The 24,628-nt window shown below is 48.3% G+C and overlaps 10 protein-coding genes across 10 annotated transcripts; 4 read left to right on the forward strand and 6 right to left on the reverse strand.

Moving 5' to 3' along the window:
• Positions 1-1,226: 1,226 nt before the first annotated feature.
• N7515_005877 (class I SAM-dependent methyltransferase) lies at positions 1,227-2,126 on the forward strand (the record flags this gene model as incomplete). Its single annotated transcript, XM_056666621.1, has 1 exon — positions 1,227-2,126. One exon carries the CDS (start codon positions 1,227-1,229, stop codon positions 2,124-2,126), a length of 900 nt encoding a protein of 299 aa, XP_056520217.1.
• A 374-nt stretch (positions 2,127-2,500) lies between these two features.
• Positions 2,501-3,886, reverse strand: N7515_005878 (uncharacterized protein; the record flags this gene model as incomplete). The annotated part of the gene is made up of 2 exons (XM_056666622.1): positions 2,501-3,691; positions 3,845-3,886. The coding sequence occupies 2 exons, from the start codon at positions 3,884-3,886 to the stop codon at positions 2,501-2,503; spliced, it is 1,233 nt and encodes a 410-aa protein (XP_056520218.1).
• Positions 3,887-4,975: 1,089 nt separating this feature from the next.
• On the reverse strand, positions 4,976-6,661 carry N7515_005879 (uncharacterized protein; the record flags this gene model as incomplete). The annotated part of the gene is made up of 1 exon (XM_056666623.1): positions 4,976-6,661. The coding sequence occupies one exon, from the start codon at positions 6,659-6,661 to the stop codon at positions 4,976-4,978; it is 1,686 nt and encodes a 561-aa protein (XP_056520219.1).
• A 417-nt stretch (positions 6,662-7,078) lies between these two features.
• On the reverse strand, positions 7,079-7,765 carry N7515_005880 (GNAT family N-acetyltransferase; the record flags this gene model as incomplete). The annotated part of the gene is made up of 1 exon (XM_056666624.1): positions 7,079-7,765. One exon carries the CDS (start codon positions 7,763-7,765, stop codon positions 7,079-7,081), a length of 687 nt encoding a protein of 228 aa, XP_056520220.1.
• A 1,779-nt stretch (positions 7,766-9,544) lies between these two features.
• Positions 9,545-13,162, reverse strand: N7515_005881 (uncharacterized protein; the record flags this gene model as incomplete). The annotated part of the gene is made up of 3 exons (XM_056666625.1): positions 9,545-11,840; positions 11,896-13,026; positions 13,086-13,162. 3 exons carry the CDS (start codon positions 13,160-13,162, stop codon positions 9,545-9,547), a joined length of 3,504 nt encoding a protein of 1,167 aa, XP_056520221.1.
• A 494-nt stretch (positions 13,163-13,656) lies between these two features.
• N7515_005882 (uncharacterized protein) lies at positions 13,657-14,378 on the forward strand (the record flags this gene model as incomplete). Its single annotated transcript, XM_056666626.1, has 4 exons — positions 13,657-13,705; positions 13,747-13,869; positions 13,933-14,033; positions 14,088-14,378. 4 exons carry the CDS (start codon positions 13,657-13,659, stop codon positions 14,376-14,378), a joined length of 564 nt encoding a protein of 187 aa, XP_056520222.1.
• Positions 14,379-16,354: 1,976 nt separating this feature from the next.
• On the forward strand, positions 16,355-17,090 carry N7515_005883 (uncharacterized protein; the record flags this gene model as incomplete). Its single annotated transcript, XM_056666627.1, has 2 exons — positions 16,355-16,694; positions 16,942-17,090. The coding sequence occupies 2 exons, from the start codon at positions 16,355-16,357 to the stop codon at positions 17,088-17,090; spliced, it is 489 nt and encodes a 162-aa protein (XP_056520223.1).
• Positions 17,091-18,032: 942 nt separating this feature from the next.
• On the forward strand, positions 18,033-19,461 carry N7515_005884 (esterase/lipase family protein; the record flags this gene model as incomplete). Its single annotated transcript, XM_056666628.1, has 6 exons — positions 18,033-18,085; positions 18,136-18,367; positions 18,416-18,484; positions 18,553-19,237; positions 19,317-19,322; positions 19,373-19,461. The coding sequence occupies 6 exons, from the start codon at positions 18,033-18,035 to the stop codon at positions 19,459-19,461; spliced, it is 1,134 nt and encodes a 377-aa protein (XP_056520224.1).
• Positions 19,462-19,859: 398 nt separating this feature from the next.
• N7515_005885 (putative mitochondrial carrier protein) lies at positions 19,860-21,443 on the reverse strand (the record flags this gene model as incomplete). Its single annotated transcript, XM_056666629.1, has 2 exons — positions 19,860-21,308; positions 21,408-21,443. The coding sequence occupies 2 exons, from the start codon at positions 21,441-21,443 to the stop codon at positions 19,860-19,862; spliced, it is 1,485 nt and encodes a 494-aa protein (XP_056520225.1).
• An 898-nt stretch (positions 21,444-22,341) lies between these two features.
• N7515_005886 (uncharacterized protein) lies at positions 22,342-23,574 on the reverse strand (the record flags this gene model as incomplete). Its single annotated transcript, XM_056666630.1, has 1 exon — positions 22,342-23,574. The coding sequence occupies one exon, from the start codon at positions 23,572-23,574 to the stop codon at positions 22,342-22,344; it is 1,233 nt and encodes a 410-aa protein (XP_056520226.1).
• Between the last annotated feature and the right edge of the window lie 1,054 nt (positions 23,575-24,628).

The following is a 24,628-nucleotide window of genomic DNA, read 5'->3' on the forward strand; positions in this document are numbered from 1 at the left end:
CTCGTTGTTCTTTCCTCTAGAACACTGGGTCCTCGTTTGTTTTTCCTCGGCTATCTCTTACAATCTGCTTGGATCTTCGGTTGCGTGTCTATGTTTTGTTAGGACATGTGTACAGTACCTTTCTGAATTAGATATCAACAAAAGTCTTCTGTCCAGTTGTCAGTATCCGCCTGTAGACTTTCTTCTTCTTATCCCAAGTCGCAAAGCCGGGCGCATTCTGGTAAGTGAAGTCACATTCAGTTGGGTTTTGTTCACAAAAGCCGAAGAGGCCAAGCAAAGGAGGTGACTGGTCCTCAATCCGTTGCTTTGCATCCCCCGGGGTTGTATCAGGAACTTAGGCAACGGTATGCTCATCCTTAGTGGACACCCGCCAACTGGCGAGTTTCCCGCCAACTGGCAAGGTTATCCCGATTCCCGACGAATTGCCTCAATAATCCGACTGCGACAGGTGCCACGTCTGATCTGGTGTAAGGTGTTTAATTCTATGGCAAATTAAAATGTCATCGACCAATGAGCGTATAGCAAACCCGAGTCGAAATGCCAAAGGCAAACATAATTGATCCGCGTCGCGGGGAAGTCGTGGAGCCAGACATCTTCACAGAGTAACGTGTCTGTTCTACTCCGTACACGATGCCGATTGATTAGTTATAATTGTTGAGGATGGCTTGGTATGCTCGAATGACGATAGCTCAACAAGTATGATGTGGTGCCTTGTCATTGCATTGAGATCTATCCATGCATGTACCCATGGCTCCGCCCACATAAGATCCGTGGACCCGTGGACGGGTATCTGGTGGGGTGCGGCCCTGCGGGTAGGCACGAGGATCCCCGAAGTCAAAATAAACATAGAAGTAATAGTTATATTATTATATCAAAGATCAATAAGATAAGGATATGAAGCCTCCATAATAAAGGTATCGTCTTGTCGAGCATGTGCCTTTAGAATGCTGATTCTGCTAGACCGGTTCGGGTGATGCCGCCAGCGGCCAGCCCCCTCAATTGGTGCTTAGCCGTGCTTAGCCTCCTGCACGAACAATCACATCACATTTCCCTCCCCCCCCCCCCCTTTTGCTTTTTTTGTCTCCTGAGGTCTCTATTAGCGAAAGATAAAGGCGGTAAGACGGTGGCGCAAGCAAACGTTCCCTTTCACGAGCTCCGACATCCAACTTCTTAGCGCTTTCATAACCCCTGTTGCCTAGTTCGATATAGCTGGCCTCAACTTCACCATGACAAGCGAAGATACCAGACCTCTAATCAACAAAAACCCGGCTCTACAGGCCTACTATGCCTCCCTGGAATCTAGAATTGGGTATCGCCTCATCTTAGGCGGCACTCGACACTTTGGATACTACGAGCCTGGCACCTGGTGGCCATTCCCAATCAGCAAGGCGCTTCGCAATATGGAAGACCGCCTCTTCGAATGCTTGGATCTACCCGCCGGTTCCACCGTCCTCGATGCTGGCTGTGGCAATGGCTACGTTGCAATCAACATGGCCAGTCGCAACCTGAAGGTCAAGGCGTTCGACGTGACCGAACGACACGTTATCCGGGCTCAAAAGAACGTCATCGAAGCCGGGCTCGAGAACTCCGTCACGGTCAGCAGAGGCGATTACCACCACTTGGAGGGATTTCCGACCGAGTCTCTGGACGGAGTGTACACCATGGAGACGATAGTGCATGCGACAGATGCGAAAGCAGTGCTCGATGGATTTTTCCGCGTCTTGAAGCCCGGTGGCTCGCTCGTGATGTTTGAATATGCACACACAACCCCAAAGGATGCGCCCGAGGCTTCGAGGCTTTTCCGCCAGGTTAATGAATATGCGGCGATGCCTGCCAATGCAGAGTTCGAATCAGACGCTTTGCTATCGCTGGTTGAAGATGCTGGATTTACCGATATAAAGGTGAGGGATTTCACGCAGAACGTGAAGCCCCTGATGCGGCTTTTCTTCATTCTGGCATACGTTCCTTATCTCGTTATCAGGCTGTTTGGCCTTGAGAGACACTTTGTCAATACTGTGGCTGCCATTGTCGGCTATCGATACTTCCACATTCATCGTTATATGGCAATTCGGGCTACGAAGCCAAACTCCGCGGGTCATCCCTTGGAGCCCAAGAAAGTGCAATGAGCATTCACTTATGTACCTTCTCACTTTTATACGAGTGCCATGATTTCGATCATTGCGTTTCCTTTTTTGTTTTTGTTTCAATGGTTTTGTGCTATGATACTTTCCTTCGATTACAAGAACATGTACAAATGTTTGGGGAGCGGGGCTGTTTCGCCTCGACGCAAATGTCTGAAAACGAACTAGACTCCAAATTGAATCTGTATATCAATCACATAACGCTTTGCAGAACACATAAAATCAAGTCAGTATCACACATAAGTCATATCTCACACAAGTCATAACGGACACAAGTTATATCGCACACAAGTCAGTATCTCACACATGAGGCTAAAGTCAGTCCAATCAAGAAGCTGTAGACAAAACAACCAACGTATTCACACATGAGGCCAGGAGTTGAACCATCCAACATCGCTAAATATCTCTGCCGGGAGTGATCGAAGTTGGATAATATCCTGGAGGAAGATGTAAGCACGAGAAAAGCAATATAGCACACCAGCCACGTAAATCGGGAGAATCGCTTTCAACGGAACATGCATAGCTGGGTCTTGGTTGAATGAGTTATTTCTGATGCACTTGGCCATATGTTCCGCGATTTTGCTGAAACGGATCAATGCCGGGTGTGCGAACGGATCCATTTCACCAATTGACAGGATGCTCCTTCCCCATTCCCGAGCTTTGAGGTATGGTCGAATATAATTCGGGTACAACGTGAAGGCGATCCAACCGATTGCCCAGAAGAAGCCCGTGCAGGCCAGAACGACAGTGGATGAGACTCTCCACAGAATCTGTTCGACGCGGGTAGGGAATTCATAATCCCAGCCAAACATGAATATGCCCCCATATATGGCTGTCACGAGTAGGAACAAGGCATAAGACAATGTTGTAAGCTTAGCAACCCGGGTATTTTGGAATCGAGTAATTGGCCTCTTTTGATGAATAATGACGATACGCATATTGCGGAGGATATTGACCCAGTTGGACCAATATATAGACCAAGCCCACTCTCTCTCTTCGCGATCCACGTAGTCCATCGGTGTGAAGTAATGCTTCGCTTTGACTTTATCTACGTTGTTTTCTTGCCATAACTCTTCGATAGTTTTGCTCGTCTCAATGATTTCGGAGGTCTTCACGTCGGCGGGCTTAGAGATCCAGCACAAATTTGTTGGTAGACTGCAGAGGATGAATGCCACCGTGGTGAGCTCGCCTGTTGTGATAGGCAAATGCATTTGTAGTCGTCCCAGGGTAGTGATAAGAAACCAGAGACACTGAGCCACAGTGATGAATCGCAGCATCGCGTCGACCTTATTCTTGTCTTCGATGGTTCTCTTGGTAGTCGTCGGCATCTCCACGTATTTATTCAGAACCAAATGATGAAGCTGCTTTGCGTTGATTGGGAAGGGCTCCGAGCCTCTGGCTTTCAAATGAAATCCACCCATGTCGGCATAGAATGCATGCGTCATTGTCCATTCGGTGTGTTTGAGTTCTTTGAAATCCACCACCGACTGAGCCGCGGACTGGTATTGGGACAGTGCAATTTGGAAAATGAATTCGGGGCCCCAGAAGGGCTAGGGCTGTCAGTAAGACTTTTCGCTTAAAGACTTTGATTCTCGAGTCTTCCGGCCCGGGCACATTGAGACACAGGGTTGACCATGAACAAGCAAACATAGTAAAGCAGCAGCTCCATACGATGCCGATGGTTCCCCTTCCATGTGGCTCACTGACCCATCCTTGATGGCCACATTGGTCCGATTGGGTGCCATTGTGCGGTGATGTCGCGGAGCATTCCAAGTTTGCGGAGGGATACACAGTAGCAAGCGTACTGAAGTTGTAGGAGTGGGCAAGGGTGACGAAATATGGAATTGTGAGTAGTATCAACTGGCATGAGTGTCCCATATTGTGGGTCAATGTATATAAGGCTGGTTTTGAGTTCGGGAAAAGTGGATTTGATGATAACACAGCTCCATACTTCAACCTTAATATATGTCCTATGAATCATTAAGCGCTTCTAATATCGAGTGGTGTTGGCAGGTCTACTGCCTGCTTGTCTCAGACGAAGGGCAGGTTGTTGCAATTGCTTGCGTAGGGATCGGATTCCGATTGTGTCTCTTTGTTGTTCATGTCTCTCTAAGGGGTTCAGGTGGAAGGCTGGGTAGAGCATCCTTGTCTGTGGCTTCATTTTGAAACAACCACCATCATCAGTCTAACTACGGAGCACTGTATGTACATAAGCGCGCGCACTCTAGTAGGTAGCCCCGCCAATCATAGACGTGGATAATCCCAGTGAGCTAGACTAATAACTGCGCCTTCGCTTGTTCATATCGCACCCTGAATATCCTTAGCCGATCAAGCTTAGGCCAAGGGACCTAGAAAATTCGGCGATTATTGACAAGATTCTGTTGGCCCTTGGTATTTGAGGCGCAAATATTGACTGGGTAGAGAGGCATGACATTATTCCAGCCTGTCAGCTCTGAACCCCTGGTCAGGTAGCCTTGTTTGGGCCTGGGGTACCCGCCCTACCCGATACAATTGTTCTGGTCTAAGGTGCCGAGAGAGCCGGGGAGCCCTAGGTCTCAGGTTGCCACCTCATTGCATGTTTGTGGACAACACAGTACAACTTTCCTAGCCATGTAACGTGTCTTCTCTAATTTGATATACTGGCATTTCTTAGATTATCTCTGATCATAACGCCAATATCGTGTAAAGTAACTATCGTCGATGAAAAATGAACATAGAAGCCGCAAGCATTATAAACGAAAAGTTACACCCAGTCCCATGAAACCAGCCATCGCCAAGCCCACAATAGTATTATACATCGAAGAATAAATTGCTATAAAAATCAATGGCGCGCGCTACGGCGGCATCGCAACATGGAGATGTGTGTCAACCAGATCAAACCAAATGCCCTGGAACCCAGACTTCCTCGATGCACGAACCAACTTCACAAACTCCTGGAGGCGTACCGCACTCACATTTTGCACAGTGAAAGAGGACAGTCGCTCGAGCAACTCCTCGCCAGGCCCTTCGATTTCGAGCATAGCCATTGTCAGAGGAAATACCACGGGCAAAGCGCTTGTTTCTTTGACCGCTTGTTTGGCAAAGAAGGCCAGTTCGGAGAATATACCATTTGCATGTATCTGTGCTGTTTCGTCCTCGACGCCCAGCGGATACCGGAGTCGGTGAATGACCAATAAAGCGGCCAGGCGATAGACATTTGCTTGTGTCGCCATGGCTAGAACGGCGTTCCGGCCGTAGTTGTCGAATAACTGTGTAGGCGTTCGGGGTCTCCAGCGTCGGATTGTCTCCTCAATCTCATCCAGTCGGTCATGGATCGCCGAGTCTGGTTCGGATTCGGCGGTGGGAGATTCCCTTTTCGCGGCATTGCTCCACTCGCAGATATCATATAAATGAGGAAGGAGTGTGGCGCAAAGACCGGCATAGCGATCGACGATGATGCGATGCTGATTATCTAGTCGTATTATAGGGACCTCACGATGCACTAAACACTCAACCGTGTCGATCAGGATAGGAGTCATGGTGATCGTATCCATAATAGGAGCCTGAACCAATTTTGGAAGCCATTGTTTGGTGGACATGAGCGCACTCCGAACGATGGAGTGGGCCGTGTTTGAATATGGTGCTGTGAGTACATTGAACACGTACATCGTCTGGCCGAGGAAAAGAGCACAAGCTGCATCATATGCGTGTGAGATCTTCACATCTCTCAGTCGTTGCAGTCCCTTCGCCGCTTTGTACATATCAGGTTCATCTCGGCGGATGACAAGCGACTGTTGGTAATTTGTCATCAGCCCTAGGAACGCCAGGTACCCCTCGGTCAGGACCGGAGCAGATAATTTGAGAATAGCAAAAACCGTCTTCTGGGCTTCAGGAATGAAGCTGGCTCCCAGCATAAAAGGTAAATGAATAACCGAGAACTTTTCCACGTCCAGAACGGTAAGAAACGCGTCCGACGTGGTCTGGAAAGTGGTGGGCGCAGCGAGCAATTTCTCTGGCGATACGATCACCGCGTCGTGACTTGTCGGTGACCATGACTCAACAACTCCGCCCGGCGAGCTGGAAGGCGTACTTTGACTGTGCCCAGAAGATGACGCATCGCTCTCGCTTGTCTCGGACATGTCGCGCTGCTGAGGTTCGATGCTTAAAGCCCGCATTTCCCTGTATGGATGGGCTTGGACAGCGGAGAGGTGTTTGATGCGCTTGTTCCGACGAGATGTGTAGCCTAATTTCTTCAGGCGAGCACATCTCGCGCAGGCTGGACTGCCATCGGCAGTGACGCTTTTGTCTTTACTCAGGCTGCAGCGGTCGCAGACCCTTGGGGCCATGATCTCAGGTGCGCGGGTGCGCGGGTGGGACATCGGAGAGACGACGACTTCAGCGCAGAATAGTAGCAGGCTCGTAGATCTGAGGCGTTGATGCCAAAGTAGAGAGGTATTAGAGAGTGCGGAGAGGTAAGATCGGCCAATTTCCCCGCTCTTCCCCCAGAATTTCCCCATAGCCGAGGGATGATCGGCGCGCATATTTCCTATTTGGGGTGCTTGGACTCTGGGCAGAATTGTGAGGCAGAGTCTAGATTTAACGTATATTGCAGGATCTAATGCAAATAATACATTCTTGTCATCATAGTCGGAATCTATAGATGTAGATCTATCTTATGAGTGTTAATACTCTACTCCCCGACTCAGTAGAGAGAGCTTGACCCCTAAATATCATTCTCGGGTATTCGGTCTGTCTGTGCAGGGGGAACGACTATGTCCAGGCAGTGTCATATCTTCCAAGTGAGCCCTAATAAACAGTGAGACTGTAGACATCTCGAGAAATCACGCGAAAGCAGAATGAGATAGTGGTACTGGGCTCGAGTGTCTTGATACATCGGCAAACGGACATAACAACATTGAATAAGAGACGACGCGTCGTAAAGACAGTCACTCTAGGAATCATTCACTCCCCAGCTCCGAAGAAAAAGAAGGAGTTACCACTGTCGCCTCCGGGGTAAAGCCCCTCAATTTCTCCCACTCACTCTCCAACATCCCAAGTATGACAATATCATGCCAAACACGGAAATGCTGTACAGCCTCACGCTCACGACCCTCCTCCACAAACCCAAGCTTCTTATACAAATGCAAAGCACGATGATTGAACGAAAAAGCAGTTAGACCAACCCTATGCAAACCAGCCTGCTCAAACGCCCAATCCAACGCCCAATTAATAGCTTCGCCGCCGTACCCCTGACCACGATAACCGCCCCTAAGCGATATCGCCAATGTTGCACTGCGATGATGCGCGAATTCCGGCCCCTGCTGGGAGAGACTCACGAAGCCGATTGGGACCGGCTTGTTTTTCTGGGCGGGTGTGTCGGGGGATTCTGGTCCTTCTGAGTTGGTGGCTGTGTCAGGACGGAGACATATTATGACCCCGAGGAGAACGCTTTGGAATGATTTGACGGCATCTTCGGCGGAGCCGGCGTGGGCTGGGCGTCGTAGACGGGCGCTGCCCAGTAGCTGGCAGGCGTTGTCTTTGAAAAGGTCATGTTGGAGGAAGGTTTTGTCTTCTTCGTTGTTCTCTGCGGCTCGGTAGAGGAGACGCTTGGATTTGTAGAGTTCTATTCCTTCGCAGAGTGTCATTTTGGTGGATTGTGGATGTGGTAAGGAATTGAGATTCAATTTGGGCTTTGGGTATGGGGCTACCTAGTAGGTTATAAGGTATACGCAGTACGATGACTGACTCACCTGAGTTTGAGTCACACTAGGTAGCAGAGCTCTGTCAGTTTTATACGAGAGTCTTAGTGAGTAACGATAGACTAAATCACTAGTGACCAACGAGAATCTCAATTCCAAGCCATGTTACATTTGATGTGCCCGGTGGGGGCTCAAACGCGAAGTCATCCGGCAGCATCGTCGGGGTCCCGATTTGGTGCTCGCCGCCGCTCGCGCCCGTGGCCCGGGCTGGCCTCAATTTTGTTGCTGTCGATAGGTTGGCGATGAGATATATATGCTTGTCATATACACGTGCCTCTACTCAGGTATCATCGCATCCTACTCGCAAGACCCATCGGGTGTAAGTGAAGTATTTACTAGGTGAGTACGCTATGCAAGTGGGTCTACAAGTTTACAAGTAGATACAGTCAACTGGTCAGAATATCTTTGTTGATCTTTCATTTAGAAAGGTGCTGTACACATCCATTCACTTTTGGTGTATAATTAACACTTACAGGTGCGCGCTGAACATGTTACTTGGGTGATTCGGCTCTCGCCGGGCCTGCGGCCCGGGGCGGGGGGGGGGGAGGGAGGGTTGAGTCTTGTATAAGTTATGAATGTACAGAAAAGGTACAAACTAACTTTTGAATGGCTTTCGTCAATTAAGTAAATAGTACAATGGAATTTGACTCTGATGGAAACAACGATTCAATCCCTATCAAAACATAGACACGCAGCCGAAGAACCCAGCAAAATGTAAGAGCAAGTTGAGGATAGGCAAACGAGGACTCAGTCCTATCATGCCGGCCGACTAGTAGTTTGGGATACTATAATATTACCGTTCAGAACATAGCGCTCATTAGTGGCTTGGAAGCTGTTGCAAAAGCCGAGACAGATTGTCTTCGTCGACTTTGGGTGTTTTCAGGCTGATGGTCTAGATATCCAAACAGGGCAGGCCAGCAATCACAACACACATGCTTGACTTTCCCGATCCGGGGGACCATCCATGAAACAAGGAACCACACCGGTACGGTATTCCGCATGACCTATACCAGTCTGTTGACTCTGGACTAACAAAGCTTTCAATACCAGAAAGAACTTCACTCTTGGTCTCTGGAGCGAGCGCTAAAGTTGAAGCGAGCGGGGAGGCTTTGAGGAGCTCAAGGCCCAGCGGAGCATATTTTGCGACTTCAGGCCGCGATAAATGCTACTCGATTGCCCTTGCGTTTGAGATATGCTTCTTGCACTTCTTCTAGCAATTCAATCAAATTCGCTTTTCCCCAAGCAAAGATGGTGATGGTCTCAGCGTCCATAAGCCAAGTGTTGCTAAGATTTGGACGAGGGTTGTGACAGAGGCCAATGAAATAAATCTTCCTTCCACCGTCTGTTGAGAATTTGAGAAATCGGTGTATTCCGTTCTCATGTCAATAATCCTGCCATTAACAAGTCGAATGTTTGGAGGGACGTTGAGGAAGTATAGTGGTTTGGCTATCCACATTGCCGGCTGGTTGCGTAGAGTCCGTCTGCAATATGTGTGTTGAAAGGTTGCAAAGTGAGGCGGCCATATCGAAAAATTCGCGCTCATTAAGAAAGTCTCACTATGACAGTCTTCAGTTGAACTGATTTTTGACGCTTCTCCCTTTGCGGTTGGCTTTGGTCTGCAAAGGCCGTAATCGTTTTATCGGCAGCTCCTCAATGACAGTCAGGTTATGACTGGATCATTGCTACAGCGGCCTCTTTGTAGTCATTGCAGTGATGTCTTTCTGTCAGGAGTACGATGCGGTCTGAGATAATCTTGTAGAGCGGATGCTCTGCTGTTAACCTCTTTTCCGTAGCTTCCAAAGCGATTCGATAGGCATTGATTGCCTTGGCCTGGTTCTGCTTTTTCTCCCATAACTGACCTAAACTCCACATCCCAGTAGCGTAATCAGGGTGCTCAATGCCTCGAGAAAGCTTGACCTTATCGACAGTCGCCAGCGTCAGTGCCAGAGCTTCATCGAGACGCCCTTGACGAGAATAAGCTCGAGCAAGCTCTCCACAGCCCATCAAAACCCCAAGATGATCCTCACCAAGGCTCCGTTTGCCAGCGGCGATTCCCTCAACCAAAATATGTTCAGCCTTTTGTAACTCCCCCTCTTCCGTATATATCTTCGCCAAATAACATAGCGCCCACAGTGTGTAAGGATGTTCCTTGCCCATCTGCGCCTTGCGGCCATTATAGACCTCTTCCATCAGGGATTTTGCGTCGCCGAGTTCTTTCAAATCAAGCAGGGCCATTGCCAGATTATTCTTCGTTTCGAGGACCACCAAGTCGCTCTCGTCCCGAGTTTGTTTTCGAATTGCCAATACTTTCTGATGAATGTCTCTGCTCTCTGTGTAGCGGTGCCAAGAGCCTAATGTGACGCCCAAGTTATCTAACGCCTTGAGTGTGTTTTCATCTCTTTCGCCAAGATGAATTCGCATGTTCTCTGCAGTTTGTTGCTGAAGTTGGAGAGCTTCACAGTACTGTCCGTTGAGCCAAAAAGATTGACCGAGCGAATCCATTGCCAGCAGTGTTTCACGGTGATTTGGTCCTAAGACTTGCTGCCGAGACTTGGCAACCTGTTCTTGCAAAGCTATGGCTTCCCTTAATCGCCCCAAGCCCCAGAGGACGCCGGCTAAGCCCAACATGGCGGCCGTTGTTTTCGCGTCGTGAGGCCCGACAAGCTTGACGAGCGCCTCCTTGGCCAGAAAGAGATAATATGCAGATTTCGAAAAGTCGCCTGTCTCGGCATACAAAATCCCGCACTTAGCGGCATTTTGGATCATTTCTCGAAATGAGAACACTAGAGTGGGCTGGAACAACAACATAAATCGGCGATATCTTCCAATTCTTAGGCCGTAGAACTCTCTGAACTCCATAGGACAGGCATCTAGGCATTCGTTGAGGTGGGGAATCAAACTCCTCCGGAAGCTCAAATCAGGCTCCCTCGACTCCATTGGAGGGAGTGGGATGGATGCCATGAGTGTGTGAAAGGAAACCATCGCCCAAAGACTCCTCTCTTTTGGGGGTATGCGGTCTCTTGCCCAGGCATGCACCAAAGGGTGTAATGAGAAGCTTCGTTCGTCAGATCCGTATGTTATCAATGAAGATGCATACAACTCGCGAAGAGCTTCCCTAATGCATAACGGATGCATATCCTCTGCACTTTGTTTGAGGATTCTGGGAAGTGCCCGAGGTGGTCTCAAGCGACTGATAAGAGCATTCACAAACCCTGCTTGAAGTGGTGCAATTGGAGGTTGAAGAAGATGGCTTCGCTCGAGACTCATACCTCTTTCGAAAATCTCGATTCGTATATTATCAAAGTGATAGAAGCTCACGATGTTGAGAACTTCCACTGCGTCTTGGCTGGGAGTCGTATTACTGGACGCGATGTTTTGGAAAGAAAAATCAAATGTGGAGTAGATATCATCATTCTCGGCATTACGCTCGACGGACTCTCCACTATTTTGCCAGGTCTTTCTTCTCTGCCGGTGTGCTAGAAAGCGTCGGTAGAACGTAAGATATTCTTTCAGGTTGCAGATTTTGTTGTAGATCGAGTTGCCCGCTTGAATGACTGCGAGGGCTAGATAGCCTAGAGCCTTGGTAATCTCATTTCCTGATGTTTCTGTAGGCAAATCCCAGGGCTGGCGAATATCTGCAACTTTCATCAGAAGCTGGAAAGCTTCTCTTTCTCTAAGTCCTTTGACCTCCACATTCCCGACGTTGCCTTTCCTTCGAAGGCTGGGATTTCGTGTGGTTACAAGGATATGGCCTCTTTCACCAGGTATTATAAGGCTTTCAAAGTTTAGATCAGGCTTGTCTGCGTTGTCGATGATGAGCAGCCAGGTCTTCCGGGTTTGTGAGAGAAAGTGTTTGCCAGCATCCTCGGTGGCTTCGAGACCACCTATTCGTCCGATCTTGCAGAATGATTGCTTTGCAGTTTGGGGGGAAGATGCGTCGATGGTAAAAATTGCCCAATAGCTGAACATCATATGTCAGTAATTAGACACCAATATGTTCGTGCTCACTTTCTCACCATTGACGGTTGTTCTGAGCATATTTGGCAGATATCTGTGTCTTTCCAGAACCACCAATCCCATAGACGACAAATCGTTTTTGCTGTTTGATCGACAACAATGTCTGTTCTTCTGGATTGAAAGCTTTCTGGAGTGCTTCCATAATGTGCTCTTGGCCTATAAAATCCATGGAAACAGTGCATGGGGGGTTGAAATGTTCATTTTCCGAAGCGACATCAACGGCGTCATTCTTGCTTTCCGTGGAAAATGGGATTTTGTCCGGGATTTCAAGCAACAGACCAGTTAATTCTGAAGCTTCGCTCCTTCGCATGCGCATCAAATGTTCCATTGCTTCTTTCCATCGGTATGCAACAATTGCTGGCGCCGAGTGGCAATATTTCAAAAGCGCCGATATGACTGTCCGATATGCAGAGTCGGATTGGCAGAATTTGGTCATCTCTGAATGGTTGGAATCCAGAATTCCACATCTCTCTGCGTCAAACATATGAGGAGCAGCAGACGATGGGTCCACCATAAAATCTGCGCCGTTCACGAGCTGTGTTCTTACCCCTTCCCAAAAAAGGTACATATGGACCTTCTTCATGAGTGGAGCAAATTGGTTCGTGACAACCTCCAAGGTATGCACGGTAATGGGATGAGCAGTACTGTCGTTTGGTATACTAAGTTCTCTCTTTGGCTGATGAGCTGTCGTGGTCGATGTAAACAGAGTAAGCCATTTTCCAACGTCGATGTGATCATGTGGCGTTCCAAAGAACAGGATCGCGAAGGTCGAAACATATATAGCATTGAGGTGTGAAGTAAAATGAGATGTCCGGCTTGCTGAATGAACGAGCGCACTTTTGACGATGATGCCCCCGAGTCCGTGGCAGACAAAAATTAAAGGTCTCCTAGAAGCATTTCCCAAGTTCCTCTCGCCCTCCAAGTCTGCCACTAGGGTAGTCGCATGGCTCTGAACTTTGTCCATGAAGTCTGGTCCAGTGAAGAAAGAAGGGCTAGAATCATAATCAAAGGTGAGCACTCGTGCGTTATGGATACGTCGTGGCAGAAGGTCTCTGAGCCATAAAGTACCCGTTTCATGGTGTGTCCAAGCCTCTGTTGAGTTCTCGCCCAAGCCGTGGACTGCGACGATACTATCCAACTCCTTGTCAGTGATACAATAGGCCAAGGTGATATTACAGGCTTTTCTTACTCGACACCATCACTATTCTGATCCAAAAGCGTCCCGCTGAGAACGTGCGAATAAAGCACATGAAGACCCAGCGGCATCATGGAAGTCTAGCTTATGATCGGTCCAGATGTCACGGGGAGGTATTTATGATAGATCTGGCAGCAAATGAAGAAGGGTACTTGATATGAGAAGTGGGGAGGCGGGGGAGGGGATGTTTAATAACGGGAAATCCGCAGCCAAGCACTTGATTCGAGGGTTGTTGGATTGGGGGATCTCATCGTTAATAAAACTAGAAGGGCCCATGCCAGAAACGCTTACATAGCGCGATTCATGAGCGGCGACTGGAACGGAGGTGGTGATAAGCTTGTGGCTTTCTCCACTTGTTTCGGCATAGTACGCAGTCCTATAGCGCTTTCTCCACTTGTTTAGGCATAGTATGATAGTACGCAGTCCTAGCGCTCCCTGTGCGAAACCCCCATTTTGGGTGGATATTTACGCCCGAATGCCTGATTCTTCACCGCCCCATATACCGCTATTATTTCAGGGATCATATCTTTTCTGCCGTTCATAAATAAGGCATCCAGGCACCAACATGCCCAAAATGGGGTTTCGCGCAGGGAGCGCTAGGAGCCTAGGAATGCGTAAGCGTAATGTGTGATATCCATACATTAGCGCCTACTAGTCCGTCACACGCATGTCATGGAACGTCTGCGTGGAGAGATTGCTTCCGTCATGGGAGGTGGCTCCATACCAAGTAGGGAGCAAATCAGGAGAATGCCATACCTTGCTTGTGTCATCAAAGAAAGTGAGTTCAAATTTATTTGTATGATTGGGATTTACGGAGTGATTCATTAATATTCCGCTTCAGGTCTTCGTCTATATCCTCCTGTTCCGCTTAATAACCGCGAAGCGGTGCGGACTACCATTCTACCAACGGGAGGCGGCCCAGATGGAGATAAGCCCATGTTGGTAAGAAAAGGTGAACTGGTTGTTTTTTCACAGTATGTGAATTCAAGAAAAAAGAACATTTACGGACATGATGCATACGAATTCCGTCCTGAGCGATGGGAGAGCGGTGAACTTGCTAATATTGGCTGGGGCTTCTTTCCCTTCAGTGGTGGACCCCGCCAATGTTTGGGGGAAGACTTCGCCCAGATGGAGGTTTCATACACTATCGTGAGGATGCTGCAAACATTTTCGCACATCTCCTTACCCATAGGGGAGCCAAATGAGCCAGTCGGAAGCGAAAAGCAGCAGCTGACACTGGTCCTATTGAGCGCTGAAGGATGTAAAGTGGAGATCCTAAAAGGGTAGGAAAGTCTCTGACCCTCTCGGATACAACAGATTGGAGTGCAAATAGAGCCGAAGGAAATGTACGGCATGACCTAGTGCCCAGTAGGCCCTTTCGTGTTTTACTACATTGCTTCTCTGCATATTACACCGCTTTTCTCACCGCTGTTTCAAACGTTTACCATTTTATAAATTACTGTTTTTTAACTATTATTGATTTACCCCTCTCATCTCCACTGTTTCTACACTGTTTCTACACTGTTTCTACACTGTTTCTACACCATCATGCCTCGTCAAATATTGATATTCAGTCTCACAAGGGATGAGATCATCGCATTTTTTACCAATGGAGCAACAATACAACAGCTTTGTACAAAATTACAAGAAGACTATACCTGTTGGCAGGTCTACTGCCTGCTTGTCTCAGACGAAGGGCAGGTTGTTGCAATTGCTTGCACAGGGATCGGATTCCGATTGCTCTGATGTTTGTTCGTTGTTGTTCTTGTCTCTCTAAGGGGTTCAGGTGGAAGGCTGGGTAGCAGCCTTCCGCCTGACTGCTGACTAAGATACATCACGTGGCCATAGTACAAACAACACTGGCAGTCTTTGAAAAATCGAAAGAAACAACGGCATGTCCTAGACTTGTAGTCCTCCACTGGACCTTTGAGGTCTCTCTACCCAGCCTTCCACCTGAACCCCTTAGAGAGACATGAACAACAACGAACAAACATCAGAGCAATCGGAATCCGATCCCTGTGCAAGCAATTGCAACAACCTGCCCTTCGTCTGAGACAAGCAGGCAGTAGACCTGCCAACAATACCATCAAAATCGCTCCTCGTACGATGAGGAAGCGCCTCAAAGCATGGGGCATTGCTAAAAATGCACCTCCAAAGACAATTGGAAACCTGGAAATTCAAAAACGGATCCAAACCTTACTTTTCCAAGTAGGTCTTGACGATTATCATATCCACCAAGTCCTCTGCAATGAAGGGATTCAAATTGGTCATCGTACGGTCCAAAGAATACGACTTCATCTTGGATTTCGACGTCGAAAAGATGACCATCAAAGCCAAGAAGCTGAAATCGAACAAATCACTACTATTCTTGAATCAGAGCTTGGAACTGGTCGAATTGAAGGCTTCGGAAAAGTCCATCTTCAGGAACATATTGTTACCAGCCAGATCTTTAAACAAAAGAGTGCATTTAGACGAAACAATAGCTATGGGAAAAGAAGAGAAAGAGAACAAGAAAGAATCCACAGAAGGCTTTTTATCTCTTCCTCCTCAAGTCACAGGTTCTCACAGCTCTCGTATCAGCCGCACTCACCACCCATCATGTGACGCCTGAGTCCTGATCGTCACACATATTCGAAGACAAGGATATCTATTCAGTGCCCGGTAAAAGTTTGTTTGATGTTTATCGATTGATGCGTCCTGATTTATTACAACGACGTAAACAAGATCTTCAACGTATGAAGGGTGTATACACAATTTGATTATGTGGAGCGAGAGAAACGTGCTAAGATCTATGTCATTCTTGACAAGAAGCCTCGTACGATAGAGATCAAATCAGATCCTATTTCTCCAGGACCTGCATCGCCAATTGCTTTGAAATTGGAGACACCAATTGCTCCTGAGCCACAAGCACCAGATGCTCCTGAGCCACAGGCACCAATTGCTCCAGAGTCAGAGGTATCAATCATTGATCTTGACGCCTCTGAGCCAGTGGCTATTGATATTGAAACTCTTGCCAAACCTCGTGAACATCCATTTCGTCCTCGTACGCATGGCAAATACTTCATGACTGAGGCAGAGATGAGGGCACATATACAAAGAATTGATGATGCAGTTGCTCGAGGTGACTCTGATGATGGAGGTGAGCCTTTATTCCATCCTGATGTCATTATTTATGGTAAACCACCACCTGAAGGGGAGCCATTTGATCTATCCTCTGCTTCTATAGCAAAGCAGAGGTCGTACAACAGGCAAAGGAAGTGCCAATGGCGCTAAAAGAGCGGGCAGCTGGTCCTCAGTTTATTTGGCCTTTGAATTGGGAGCCTGCACCAATTCCTGCGCCTGTGCCGATGCCTACCGCTGCGTCAATTCTTGCGTCGATTCCTACGTCTGCCCCTAAGTCTGTACAATTACAGAGGACTCGATCAAAGAAATCGACTCAGCAAAAGCAGCAAGTCTCTAAATCTGCTTCTGCGCCTACTTCTACACCTACTTCTACACCTACTTCTACACCTACTTCTACACCTACTTCTACACCTGTGTCCGAGTCTGTACGACCGCAGCAGATAAGGTCAACTCAGAAGCGATTGGAACCTACAGATGTCGGTACACCTCCAGCACGTCGAACTCGGTCTCGTCTAGCAAGTAAAAAGGATTGAAAAAGTGATAGTTTTTGTGTATTTAGTTTAGTTTGGTTATTTTGTTTATTGTAGAAGATGATTTTATAAAAAGGGTTTGCTGCTTTTCAATAGAAATTGATTGAAGGAAGCTCCAGAGGATAGTAAGAGAGAGAACCCATTGGCCCCAAAAACGCCGAGTACTCTCCTCCCATTGCTGTTGTCGATTCCTCCAGATCATCTGGAACAGATCCCTGATAGCGTTGAAGATCTTCCTGGCGAGATTCTTGATCATTCCCAGCAGGACGACGATTTCGAGCGCGACCTCCAGGACGTCTTTGACGGAAACGAGAGCGCCCTTGGTGCGATGTGGTTAGCGAACTGACCCGCACGGAGGGAGAGTGGGAGATTGGTGAAGAGGGGAAGAGGTCTGCGACGGTGAGGTGCATTATAGATCATGGAACAAAATAGACTAACCTGATTTGGACTAGCACTCGTAATCTTACATGATCGAATACACAAAGTGGCAGAATCGCAAAATAGCAAAGTGGTAAAACACGAAAGGGCCTACTGGGCACTAGCTCATGCCGTAGAAATGACTCAAATGAGACTCATATTGGCGCCCGAAAACCTCTAAGTCTACGTCGCTGTCATGATGTGGCTGGTTCGAAACCCCGAGTAACTACTTCAAGAGGCATTTGGCTGTGCCCAGTGTTGCGCGTTTTCGTGGGTCATTGTTTTGTCCATGGCCCTCTTCACCTTGATAACAAAACTCTTATAACTATAACAAGGAAATAATAAGACCCTAATGCGAGTGCCGAAGATCATATCACATGATAACAAGCAACTATCAACAGACAACAGTCTTGTATATTCCTTGTTGTCATGCGGGTTTAGGGGCGACTTCCATTCAGTAACAAGCATCACATACCAGAATTGGTGTCAAATTTTGAAACTAGTCTCCTCCAAAGCCGCTCAACTTGCCCCATGACCGCTGCAGCAAATCACCCAGGGATCAGTCTACGATACTACCGCACATGCATGCCTTGCATGCACCAAACGTTTCATTTAATAAGCGCCTACACTAATGCAGGCTTGGCCACCGAGCGCAGACCAAAATAACGCGGCAGAATTTAGTTTCGTGCCCAATGACAGATGGTTCGGATTGCTGACGGGGTAAGATAACTTCAAAAAAAGAAACGAAGATAACATAAGAGCACGTAAATCCCCATCTGATCAACAGGTCCAAAACACACATTCTTCCGGTCTCTACATATAGACTCTTTTGACTCTGCATCATCATTGAACTATCGCAGTCACTCCGCAAATGTACGGGATTCGAGAGTTATACCGTCCGGTTGATGGTTCAGTTGAAGTTGAGTGGGTTTTCGATAACTTGCTAGTGTTGAAATCTATTAACATCTAAATAGCATAGTTGCCGTTCATGGACTCAATGGTCACGCAACGGAGACATGGACGTCCAAGCAGGGCACATGCTGGTTGAGTGATCTAGCTTTCCTGCCAAAATATATCCCGCGTGCCCGGGTTTTAGTGTGGGGCTATAATGCAAGCATCGCGTCCTGGAACGGGAAGACACCCAGCTCGGACAGGGTTTTACAACATGCACAGACAATGGTCTCGCAGCTCGAAGCCGATAGAGATGTAGGTACTTTCTGAGACTATTAGATGGAACGCTGCTGATGATCATAGCTCGAAGATGCAGCGGAAAGACCAATCATCTTTCTATGCCATTCTCTCGGTGGTATAATAGTCAAAAGAGTGAGCGATTCATGAATACACACTATCATTATAAACACCAAAGTCTTTAATACGCTGACCATGAACAGGCGTTGGCTTATGCAGAGAGTCGGCCCAAACTCGCACATATCTACTCAATCTACACCTGTACATTTGCTATCCTTTTCTTCGGCACCCCACATCATGGATCGAGCAAAGCCAATCTTTTTGGTAGCCTGCAGAAGCTCGCAACACTTGCGGTACCAAAGACTGCCATGGAGTTCGAGTCGGGACTGGTGAACGCACTCGAAAAAGAATCTGAGATATTGCAGAATATTACCGATCAGTTTGCCCCACTGATGCCTAACTTCCGCATTTTCTTTTTCTGGGAGCAGGAGAAGACCAATCTCAAATACAAAAGAGACTATATCGTGGAAGAAACAAGTGCAGCGCCAATCCTCGACAATACTGAAAGATGCGGCATCGGTGCAGATCATCAAGGAATGTGCAAATTCCACAGCCCAGCTGATCAAGGGTTTAGAACCGCAGTGGCAGCACTACGGCGCTATACACGAGATGCACCTAGTGTGATTCAGCGGAGGTATCAGAGGTCTGCGGACGTGCAACGAGATGAGAAAATGCTCCAGGCTGCAGAGCTACTGGGAACAATTCCACCTCGAGTTCCGGGCTCCTGTCAAAACTTTTCACGTTCTCTTGAAGCTGCGGACAGTGTCTTTCTTGGGAAAGCCAGGGGCCCCCCATCTAGTGCTCATCAGGGATCAAATCTTAAAGACTGTATGGCGCAAGAGGGTTAAAGTATGGCTGTATCTTTCCCTGAATGGCCGGGTGAAGTACGACGGCTCTCCCCTTAAAGTGATCGGTAAGTTGATATCCTCAAGCTGTCTTGACACGATACTAACTTCCCTCTAGAGGGAAAGGAGCCTGCGAGACCTGAGCCAGCTCATGTGGCGGGCCATGAGCATAAGCAGGTGGAGGTTGACATTAAGGATCACTACTGACCTGACCCCGGACTACATGAGGAAGCCTACGACACTCATGAGTTCCCGTTAGGGGTGGTGGTGTCTGTGGCTCAGTTCCGGTAGAGGTATTGAAGGCCTGCCGGGCTGATGCTTATACTTATTATATTGGAGGAATGGGTTGTTCTTTCTTTTCGTTTCTTCCACGTTTTCTTTCTTCTATAGGGGTATAGAAAGAGACAAGTGCACTATGTCATGAGATGTAGTGTAAAGAATAAGCTATGTTCCCGGTAATATGCATAACTGTGCAGACGCTTTGTGCAACATTAAAAGCCACGAGATAATGAGAATGTTCAATTTGAATGCTATAGGTTGCTAACAAGACAGAGAAAAAAATCATATACAATTGGTTGAATGCATCATCATCATATCAGCCCCTATTAATCGCGGTGGGGTCCACGCCCCTTCTCCCAGAACCAATGATACAAGCTCTTCCATTCAACCGCTTCATCCTCAACGTAATCACCAACAAGCTCAGCCGTCTCGTTGATCTCATCGGGAATTGACGGTATCTTCAGACCCGACGACGCGTCAATGCCATGATCCGTAGCCCCGGTAGCATTAGCAGCACGCGCTGAGTTCGATGTCATATCAACAGCGAGATTCCCAGAGTTGGCCTTGAGAAGCTCCTCGGTGCCCTCTCTTGTCCTCTCTGCAAAATCACGCGCACCTTCACGGGCCATCTCTGTATATTCCTCCGCCTGTTCGCGGGCACGTTGCATAAGTTCCTCGGGCGACGGATAGCGACGACTCAGCAATAGGAGGAGGTAGTAACCCTTAATAATCGTTGCGTATACGGCGTCTTTGGCAAGCATTGTAAAGCCGTGTGAAAAGAAGCCCTTAAGGACTTCACCTTGAAGACCGGAGTAAAGTCCGGTAATACCATCCTCACGGGCGATGGTGGCGACTGTGGAGAGTATTTGCGGAGTGAGGGATGCAAGGAGGGAGTTCTTGGCCTTTGTATTTGGAGCCCCTGATTTAGAGTCTGCACTCGTTACTTGAGCTCGCGTCTTTGCAAGTGAGAAGGGGTATGTGATTGAGGAGGCAGCGACTTTGCTCAATGCGGCCAAGAGGAAAGTCAAGGCTGGCGGAGGTCTCTCGCGTTTTGAACGGGGTAGCAGGGTTCGTTTGAGAAACTCGTTGAGGAAGAATGTGAGAGATGGGTTCAAGGTAAGTATGAGAGTGGCAGAGTATCCGGACCAAAAGCCCAAAATGCCCTTCTCGGCGCGAATGCGAGCAGCGATGTCACTAGTAGACAGATTTACTGAAGCACCGCCCTTTCGTGCTGTAGATGTCTGCTTGCGCGCCACGATATTCGACAGTGGCGTGGTGAATAGCTTGGCAAAGGAGCCAGCCAGTATACCAACGGCCAGTTCGTCAAATATCGGAAGCACCGCGTTCTTGCTCTTGGCAGCCCGCTCAGCGCCGATACGCGCAGCTAGTCGCCTCTGTCGAATCGCACTATATGCAAGGAAGAAAAGGAACGAGTCTGCGACAGTCTTCCAGGTATCCTGGGCCAGGCCAGGGTAGAAGCCACTGATGCCTTGCTGGGCGTAGATTTTGCGAGCAGCATCCAGTACACTTGTCAGTTCTTCTTCCTCGTCTTCATTATCCCCTGTTTTCTCGCTCGCGTTTTTGGCTTTCTGCTTCTGTGTTTGTAGACGAGCGACGATGACGTTGAGAGGGTAGACGACGACATTGGAGATTGCTGCGCCGACAGCACCGGCGGTCGCATTTCCTAGGGCTGGAAGGGCTGGGCCGCGGAGAGCGGCGGATTTCCAATCGCGCGGGTCGTGGGCTTCGTAGCGGTAGGAGGGGTGGTACACATCCTTGACGGCGTGATGTTAGCTTCACTGTTGGTTTTATACAGTGCGGGGAATGGCGAGTTATGGACAGGAGAAAGGGCATCAAATGGAATTTGAACACACCAGTTGGGACTCGTAGGATAGCCTGTATTCAGCCATGGCTCTGCGAAGGGGCGAAGCCTGGTGCTTCGGTTGACATTCAGTTCTGAGAGAATCGCTGTTATGCTCCAGATCAAGGCCTCAACATCTGGTTTTCGAATGAATCGAAATATCAGATATACAGTAGATGCGTCCAAGATGTAGGATACGACTCAGTATTAGTATGAGGTAAATGGGATGATTCCCAGGAAGCTATGAACGTGATTTCTTGAGACCGAGGTCCCTGGGCAGCAGTGCCATGAGGATTACATCATGCCGATCCTGGTCCGTGCATGTTTCAGGCCACAAGGCAGGCAACTTCCACTACATCAAATGTGGATCTTCTCGCTGCACAGGGGATGTCGTCCATGCTGTAGGGTATTGTGTCCATTAAGATGGACTCGACCACAACGTACGAACATGCATATAAATAAGCATTTGCAGTCACGAGGGATATCGTATCGTAAGCAAGAAAAAACAGTGCGTCCACAACCCATCTCACCATCCTCGAGCTTGAGCTTCGGGTGAGTTCCAAAAAAAAAGATAACAGGCCCGAGCCGCGGATTGAACGCGGGACCTCGCGCAATAATGCTCAGGTTTTGAATACCCTAAGCGCGAATCATACCACTAGACCACCCGGGCTGTTGTTGTAGAAAGCCATATTTCGTTGTTTCATGTAGAACTCATTGACGTTACAGTCTAGTTTAGGCCTAGTCTCAGCTTAGCACGTCTGCATGCCCCATGGGAGGCCTAAAAAAGCTCGGCTGCCGCCGGACGTTAAAGAATGCAACAACAGCAACATGGAACTCCTTGACATTACTACTACTTACACACTAGTTAATGTACATCCTTGGACACTGGCTCTGACGGGCAGGCCCCCACCGGCTCCCGTTCACAGCCCCCCTCGCTCTTGTAGAGCTTACGGAGTTTTCACAACCACTTCATCTTTCCAGATGAATGGGTGTTTCCATTTGACCTCACGGTCAAATCCCCAATCAATCTCCTTGTCGGCACGTACTGGCCTCGTAATGCCAGTGGTTGTAGACTCGACGCAATTGTGAAGCGTAATCAACTTCACCCCCACCCTATCTGCTGCTTCATGCAGTTTCACCAGACGTGGAGACTGGTCCTCAAATTGGTGTTCAAGGACTATCTCTTTCAGCGATTCTAATTCGCGAGTTTGATTAAACTCTGGGGAAGCTCTGTATGCGAGACAAGATAGCAGTTTGTCACACAAAGTGTTGAACTCGTCGCGATCTTCGACTTGAATAATCTCTAGCTTCTCAAGGCGTGGGGGAAGTAGCTGGCGCACAGGCCGTCCTGCGTTCAGTGTGCCTTCCCAGTCCCAAAACGATTCATGATGCCGATTGATCATATGTTCCTTCCTTGCACTGGTGACAAGATGGCCAGCCGAGATCCTGAGTCTCTTCAGGCAATAAAGGAACCATAGATTGATTGGTCGGACGAACAATGTCTCCTGGCTGTTCCTCCCGGATCGGTTGAAGGATAGTTCTAGGCAAGTCAAGGTCCCACCCAGAGGGCGAAGCGCCAACCTGAGGCTCCGAGTGCCTACGAAATGCGTCATGTCATGATTCCAGTTCCATCCACGTTGGTAGATGAGGGTACTCAGGTTGAAAGCTCCGCTAAAGAGTCTCTCAGTGACATGATTGGGAAAAACGCATTCCCGGAGCTCGATGTAAACAAGGTTACTCAAATCCCCATGCAAATTCGCGGGAGACCGTAGCGGACGACTCCATCTGACACCGTAAAAATGTGTCACTTTGCGCAACTGGACTATTTGCTTGAGTGCAATTATATTGCCCGCCGGGGAATCTCCGGCAACTTCGGCTTTGAGTTGCCAGAGCTTAGGCAGGAGAGTGCGCTGCCCGTCAGGTTGTCCATCGGTGTAAACTGCGGTTACACCAGCGGGCGTGCCCAACGCACGTTCAAATAGGTTTGCCTCTCTCGGGAGGAACAAATAGAGACCAGGGTTCTCAATAGCAATCTCGAGACGTTCTAAATTGGGGAGGCTTGCGAGCAAAACAGCTAGAAGCGCGTCAGACCGTGGGACTCGCAACATGAGTTCGTCAGTCAGGTCCTTCTTGAGCCTTTCGGTAAAGGGGGCATCTCTGATGGCACGCACGATGATCATGCGGTCTTGGGCCGAGAGCCGAGGAAAGTTGTACGGTCTATTTGTATGGTCGATAAGCCACTTTCTGTGCATCCAGCACAGGTCATGGAGGTTGGTAACGTCAAGTGAGGTGGTACATATTTGAAGGTCTGGTCTGCGGAGGACAGTGACCAAAAACCTTTCGATCTGTATATATCGCATTAGAAAGCAAACTTATATCTGGACATGTGATAACTTACACCACGACGATCAACCTGATAAGCGACATCGCTGTGAATAATTTTGTTCAACGGCGGGGTTCCCAAAGACACGTTCGAGTACAGATGATCAATCGCCATGAAGTAAAACGCCTTGTCAGAAGCGACCAAACGGGCCAGTGTAAGTTGGTCATCCCAGAGGTAGTCGACAATCATGGCTTTTACCTCCGGAGGGAGAGGTCGAGGACACGGTGTGGGGGAAAGTGACTGGTCCATATTGCCAAGTTAGGGCTGGATCAATCGATAAAGAGCGATAAGGTGATGGAGATGTGGAAGAAGTAAAGTCCGAAGTTCGAGGTCAGACTAGAAAAGCAAGTCGCGATGGAAAGTTCGTGCGTGCACCTTCCTTGTTCGGTAGATAATGCGCTTTCCTCAGGAGCCTTTGACGAGGTCACAAGGCTTCGGCAGCCCATTGCTCTTGCACTTTGATACCTGCCACCATGCTCTTTCCTATTCTGCCTAGAGCATAGGCATTTGAGGTCTCACACTGCCTACCCAGGTGTGTACACAGTACATTCAACGTGTGGATAGGTACCTTCCTTGCGGTTTGGAAAGCCCCCGAGAAACAACTGAGGCATTTGAAGTTCATAAAAATTAGCACATATACAGGACCTACAGGTAGTTGTGAGTATATGGGCAATTTTGGGACTCACTGATTACCTCTTTGATGCTAAATCATCATACAAGAACCATTCTGCGGATTGCTCCATATTGCAGGCCCATGAACTTCAAAGCATTTCCGATGGATTTAGACTTCTTAACAGACAGGATTGTCACTTACTGTAGTTGAAGTTATAGCAGACATAGCGGTAGCTCCT

Source organism: Penicillium bovifimosum (assembly GCF_028826915.1).
Source record: "Penicillium bovifimosum strain IBT 22155 chromosome Unknown utg000005l_segment0_segment0, whole genome shotgun sequence".
NCBI classification, from domain to species: Eukaryota; Fungi; Ascomycota; class Eurotiomycetes; order Eurotiales; family Aspergillaceae; genus Penicillium; species Penicillium bovifimosum.